The following is a 6,757-nucleotide window of genomic DNA, read 5'->3' on the forward strand; positions in this document are numbered from 1 at the left end:
TTTCAACCAACTTTTCAAATGAAATGTTAATGAAGGCCCATAACCTTAATTTCTGTCCCTCCATTTATAAAGTGATTTTTAAATATCATTGAAAGACAGCACTTGGATACTAACAGTCCACTGCAAAGATTTCCACTAAGAAAACAAGGTGAAAAAAAATACCCTTGTCCCCAAACACAGAAATTGTACCAATAAAAAAAGGCCAAATAAAGGTTTGTTACAAATTTTACTTATAGAAAAGCATCATTTTAGCATCATTTCACAATAAAAAGGAAAGATCTGTTCGACATTATAAAGACATGGTATATCAATTCAGAATGCAACAGGTAAAGCACACCACAATACTCAGTGTAAAAGGTTTGAGACACACTATTGTATTTAGCCAGTTACTCCTGGTGCCTCTTTGTGGCTATTTTCTTAATTACAGGATATTTTCTCTCAGCTTCATACATGTCAAAAGTATATTTTGGAATATAAAAACATGGAAGTGTTAAAATACATTGAAACATGTCCAGAAAAATCAAACCCAGGACTCATTTCTCTCTCTATATAAACAGCTCTACCTTGTATATAAACTATCTGTACCATCATTCTACTCCCCCTTACAAAAAAAAGATTAAAAAATGTCTTGATGCAGAAAATTTTTCCATCTTCTCACTTCTGCATTCATGCAACTTCATGATCAGGTTTTCTTTTCCAAATACTAAGGTGTAAAATTAACAGTTACTTTTCCTGGGGCTTTTCCAACATCTTCAGTGCTAATCTTCCAACCATTAGCAAACTGTATAAGGGGAAAAAACATATCATTTAACATTAATAACAACAATCTGTCAATTCATTTTCAGATACTTCATTCAAGTGACACATGGGAAAAAAAACAATACACAAAATATGATTCACTCCATCCCAGTTTAATTAAGCAAATAAGAAATCACACACAGGAGGTTAAAAAAAAGTATTGTACCTGACACCAGCAATTAGCCCTGCAGGCATGAATTTTCTGGAGTGGTAAAATCTTGTTCCCATGACAGCAGTCAGTGCTCCAGATGTAACTTAAATGAGAGATTGTACAGTCCAGTCAGCAGAGATGCATGTGTGGGAGGAACATAATTAAAACTAACAGAACAGAGAGAAGCAGCAGCATCAAATAAAAAGAGAAACAGGGTTACTTCACTTTACGGACTAAGAGAGTTAATAAATTGTGCAAATTTTAAAATGCCTCAGTTTGTAAAGAGTTCTATATCAAGTTCTAGCAGACAGTGCTCTCCATATGCTTCTGCACATACTTCTTAAATTTGTTTTTCAAAATGTGCTCTTTTTGAGACTGGAAATAATTTATGACACACTGCTCTAGAACTCCTTCCCCACACAGGCAAATCACTAAACTTGTGCACATAATTCCCTCATGTCTCAAAAAAGAGAGAGAGCATTTCTCTAACTTGTAGTAATTATGTCTAACATGCAGCATCATATTTTATTTGTAGTAATGTTCTAAGAATTAACTAATTTATGTTTTCAAAAGTCTTCAAAAGGGAAGTGTGCTAAGCATTACCAAGGTGAGAGTTAATTGTCCCTGCCCACTTGACACAGAGACAGGAGCCATGTAGTTTCACTGACTCAGTAAGATAGGACAGTCCACAGAACATGGTATCTCAAATAAAGACTGAATGCTAAAATCTATAAGGAAAACATACAGTGATGAAATCCTTATCTTTAGTATGCATCTGCTACCCAGTGGTAACAGCTACACACATGCTGTTCCAACTCTTATCCTCCACCATTGCTTTTAGGTGATGACTTCTGTGTGAACTGGTCCCGCAGGATCCAGTTCATCTTCAGTCGTAGCTATGACATCCTTCCTCCCTAACACCAGACAAAATATTGTCACTGATACCTATCAATCTCATCTAATAAGATATGTAAGAGATTGGGACCACAGTCCAACACACAATAAAACAAAAATATTTTAGTATTAAAATGTTTCAAGCTAAAATTAGTAGCCTGTCTTCAAAATATCCACACCTCAGAATGAAACAAAATTTCATTTTGTAGTACAGCGGTAGAACACATCTTCAAAAGCTTTAAAGCATGAAGAGGAAAAGGCTCCATATGCTACTGAGCTACAGAAATGTATCTGTCTCTCTCATTTGGGAAAAACACCTGACCTCACACTTCTTAAACTTGCTGTATCAGCAGTTTATTAAGCTATTAAGGCTTGACCACACACAGCTTCTGGCCTGGCCAGTAGGTGTGGAAGTGGACTACCTGTATACAAAGCTGAAATGGAGAGAAATGCCGGGCCTTCCCCTTTCACTTCTAATTTTCACATGTGAAAGAGCCAGATGCTGTGTCACTGCTTCAGAGAAAAAATGCTGTAGTCAGTGGTGGCTCTTTAAACACTGACTAAGCAGTAACTCTCCACAGTTACCTTCTCAAATCAGGGGGAAGGGAAGCTTCCAATTCTCAGGAAGGGAGAAACAGCATTACTGAAGCTTGCTTCTCTCTTAAATCTCCTCAGGCATCAACATCTTTGTAATTTCACACATTTGTCACTTATAAAAATAAGCCAATCATAATCTCTGCCATTTTCTGTGATAATAAAATAGTCTGCTAGGGTCAGTTTGAAGGGGGAATCCCACTTCCCAAAATGTTACAGCCTCCTGCAGGATGCTTAAAGTAGGGGGATCCAGCCAAAACCAGGTCAGAAATCCATTTGTTAGCACTTCCCTTGCACTATGATCCTTCAAACACATCAGTACGAGACAGATGCATATTGGCAGCCACCACTTCAGTAAAGTTTGGACAGAACTAAAGTTAGATTTGTAACAGTATCTGTGCTTAACCCTTCTGCAAAGGCCTTTAAGTACTCATTTTAAATATCATTAAAACAGGGTAGATATAATCTTTTTAAAATAAAACTTTAAATTACTTACTCAGAGAAACCCAAATGTTATTTGGATTCTGTGAGACCTGATAAGCACCCAGTCCAGCCAAACTCCCAAAGAAAAGGCCAGCAGCTAGTGATGGAAGACTACCTGAATAAGTAGAAGGTAATGCATTTCTTAGAAACTTAAGGATTACCTTGGTCTGCAGCTTAACTGTTTTGTAAAAAACCAAAAATTATATATATTAAAAAAAAAGATGGGCATTCATCATTCATTGACATGAAGAAGATTAGAGAAGGAGGTTTTTAAGATATTGAGACCATGCTGATCAGCATCAAGGAACTTCAATTACTCTTGCATAACATACATACAGAATTAGTACTTAGTTCTCTAACAGCAAAGCCATTAATACATTCATGATTGAAAGAATAGTGAGAAAAACAAAAGAATTGGTGTTTTCCTTGCACAAACTGAAGCATGTTGTTTCAAAACAGTATTATGAAAATTCCTTTAGGAGTAAAAGAGGCAGTAAAATAGAAGGACTAAATTGTAAGGATTTAAGATCAGAAAAAAGGATATGTGAGTGGAATTGGGCAGGAGGGCATTCAAAGAATTAGCAAGGAGCAGGGCGTAGTTGAACAAGAGAAGTCATCTCTCCTAAGTACACCTGAGATTTGATCCAAAGGTAACTGCAGACTTTGGAAGAAGGTTCCCTGAATGCACCTAAACTTTGAATCAAGTCCTCAGTATAAATGATAATCCCAAGACACCAGAAAATAAAGTATACCACATCTAAATTGGTGATTTATAGAATATATCAAGCAATGAAGTAGCATCATCACTGTGAGTGGTGAATGCCCTCCATAAGGCTAATGGATAATTATGGACTTAATGCTACTGAGGGTGGTTCTTTATACATTCCATTTCTGAGGTCACCTTTCAAAGAGTTGAGATTGGAAAGCTAAGCTGATAAAGATCTCTTCTCCATGTTAAAGAAGGACTGCATATTGCTTCCAGAAAATAATAATTTTTCAATCATCAACAAGGTGTTGTAATATTTCTTTATATCCTGCTCTTGGTATAAAAAGCAAGAAACAAATATGACAGAAAGCACCTGATATACTTGTATATGTGCAAGGAAAAGGTGCACACTCTACTAGGTGTCTGCTTTGCACAGAATGTGAGTTAAAAACAAATCTGTGGTAGCTACAATGCTTTCCACAAGCCTGGGAGCCAAGAAATATCCATCATATCCTTGAATTTTACCCCAAGGCATTGTTTACGTAGCTATGACACACACACTTCTAGGACAACCACATCACCTCTGGCTCAATAAGTTCCTACATCTCAAAACACAGAGACCCAGAGAACTTGCTAAAGGAAGACCGAAAAATAAAATGATGAATCAATAAATCACTCACTCACTCTTTGATTGCCATGTTCTCACACTGTCCCAAAGGCTATTACTGCCCCCTGTCTGTGTGGGTAGATAGATCAGATTGTAAAACAACAGATTAGATCAGTTTAGCACTGTGCATGAAAGCTACATTCTCTTTTGGTTTCTCCAAGTTATTAGTAAGGATACAATGTCTCCTTTGTATGGTTGGGTTTTTTTTTCTCTCCAGAAGTCACCATATGAGTTTCTGTTCCCCTTCAATAATCCTGTGACCTGGATTCCCTTGCCTGAGTATAACCATGTCCTCCCAATTGGGCTCCAGAGGACAGGACCTATCATTTCATAATGGCCTTGGAGAAATACAGATGCAATTAGTTACTTAAGTCTCAGTATTGTCCCTTCTGTCCTAAAGTCAAAGGATAAATCCAAGCCAATGGAAAACAGACTGGAATAGGCACTAGCATCTATCTAGTCAAATGCATTAGTAAGAGTCTTACTGACTTCAGCAATGCCCCTTCCTATCATAAAAAGTAAGATGGCTTAAGGATTTTCAAAGCTGAAAGAGACAGTGTTGCAGCAGGAACGAATCCAGAGTTCTGTCTGGAGGAGGGCAAACTCAGAAAAAGGACAGGAAATGAAAGCCGTAGGTCAGAGGGTAAGCTTATGATGCAGAGCCCAGAAGAGAAACAAGTTTAAGGACTGATTTGCACTGTTCAGCTCTACTTGGAGAAAAGATAGTTCTGAAAGCTCTCTACAGCTTGCAGAATACTGTTATCATCAAAGATTAAAAAGGGAAATAAATCTCTTAAAGAGGAAAAGTGGTGATTTATGTCATCTGAAGTTACAGAACACTCGTATTTTAAAAAGCAAGGGAAAAGCCTTTCTGAAGCAAACTTATGACAGTTCACCCAAAGAGCACAGCACAGATATCAGCACCCACCAGAAAGCAGATTATGGCCTTATCAGCCCAACGCACCAACTCAATTCAAAATCCAGCACACCCTACCAGCAGCAAGTTATCAGCACATGGTACAAACCGATAAAATTTACATATGGGTCAAATTCGAGATAGGAGGCTTTAGTAAAAAGCTGCCCAGCTCACAGCAAGTTACTGGGGAGAGGGAGGAGGGGGTGGGGGGAAGAGGGAGGGAGACAGAAGCACCTTTCGGCACCCTACCTGCTTTCGCATAGCCAATGATCCCTCCTGATGTCACCAGGGCGGCGTAGCCGAAGCCGAGCCAGTCCACTGCCATGCTGAAAACTGGAATAGAAAACTGGGGTGAAGATCAGCACCTCTGAACCTTTTTCAGGGGAGGAAAAATTTCAGAAGTAAAGCATTTTGCTATGGCAAGCTTTTCCACAAGCAAGACCTGCCTAGAGCCTAGGCCCTGAGGCGAGCCCGGGAAATGCAGCCGGCTTTGCTGGGGTTGGGAAGGCAGCCCCGGGGCACAGGGACGCTGCCGGGCCTCACCCGCGCGGCGGCCCCGCTCTGCAGCGACCGGGGCGGAGCAGGCGGCGGAAGGGGAGGCGAGGCAGCCACGCACCGCCCAAGGCTCCCCCTTTCCGGCTGGTCTGGGGAAGGAAAGGAAAGCTCCAAGCGCGAAACCGAGGAAAAACTCACCCAAGAGGCAGGGCAGGGCGAGGCCAGCAGCCAGGGGTCTTTCCACCTACCTGCAGAGCTGCCGGGAATCCCCCGGCACGGAGGGAGGCGGGAGTGCCCGAGCGAGCCTGGGTGCCTCAGTACAGACCGGGGTTTGTGCTGGTGTTCAGAGAGGGGCAAAGCTCCTGCACAACTGCAGTAGTGTGCATCCAATCCATCCCGGTCCTCATCCAGAAGTGGGGTTACGTGGTACAGCTGAGAATTTGGGCTTGGTTTTGGTGTAGCATGAGCTACGACTCTGGGCAGCCAGAGGCTGCTTCTAGCTTTGATCATTAATTTCAGTATAGCTCTTGTACGGTACACGCCGAGGATTTCTGCCACCTCCAAATTCCAAACTAGTACAACAGAAAAAGCAGTCTTCGGCTGTAGAAGTTATGCAACAGTGGGAGATGGAAAACATCTTGTAAAGAAAATGTTCAGGGTTTTTTTTTTTTTTTTAATCTGGAAAAATGTAGAGATGTTTTAACTGCCTACAAAGGTAAACTCTTTCTCTTTTCTGAGTGCTATAGCCAGATCCCCAAACTGAGTGTGTTCAATTCGTCTTCATAAGAGAAGGCATAAAACATGAGAAGCCTGTACTTTCTGCAAAATGCTTTCCATAGCTCCATTTCAAATTTTGCCATCTTTATGAATTAGCATAATGGTCAGAAAGTGAGTAGCAATTTAATTCCTTTGTTGGCTTCAGTGGTTTAAGCAGGAATCTCCTCCCTTCGTGCAAAGTGCCACAACCAACACATATCTAAGCTATAGTGGTGTTTCCTCTTTAATTCAAGCTCTGTAATAGCTTCACTGGGCTCTGCTTTGTGATCCAGCACA

At 40.4% G+C, this 6,757-nt stretch overlaps 1 protein-coding gene across 3 annotated transcripts; it reads right to left on the reverse strand.

The window, feature by feature from the left end:
* Nucleotides 1–207: 207 nt before the first annotated feature.
* On the reverse strand, nucleotides 208–6,316 carry LOC100189937 (transmembrane protein 14C-like). 3 transcript variants are annotated; one of them, NM_001245786.2, is given in 5 exon segments: nucleotides 208–781; nucleotides 965–1,052; nucleotides 2,934–3,035; nucleotides 5,459–5,542; nucleotides 5,953–6,088. In NM_001245786.2, coding segments are annotated over 4 exon segments (324 nt in total). In that variant the 5' UTR covers nucleotides 5,535–5,542; nucleotides 5,953–6,088; the 3' UTR covers nucleotides 208–723.
* Between the last annotated feature and the right edge of the window lie 441 nt (nucleotides 6,317–6,757).

Source organism: Taeniopygia guttata, chromosome 2 (genome assembly GCF_048771995.1).
Source record: "Taeniopygia guttata chromosome 2, bTaeGut7.mat, whole genome shotgun sequence".
In the NCBI taxonomy this organism is placed as follows: domain Eukaryota; kingdom Metazoa; phylum Chordata; class Aves; order Passeriformes; family Estrildidae; genus Taeniopygia; species Taeniopygia guttata.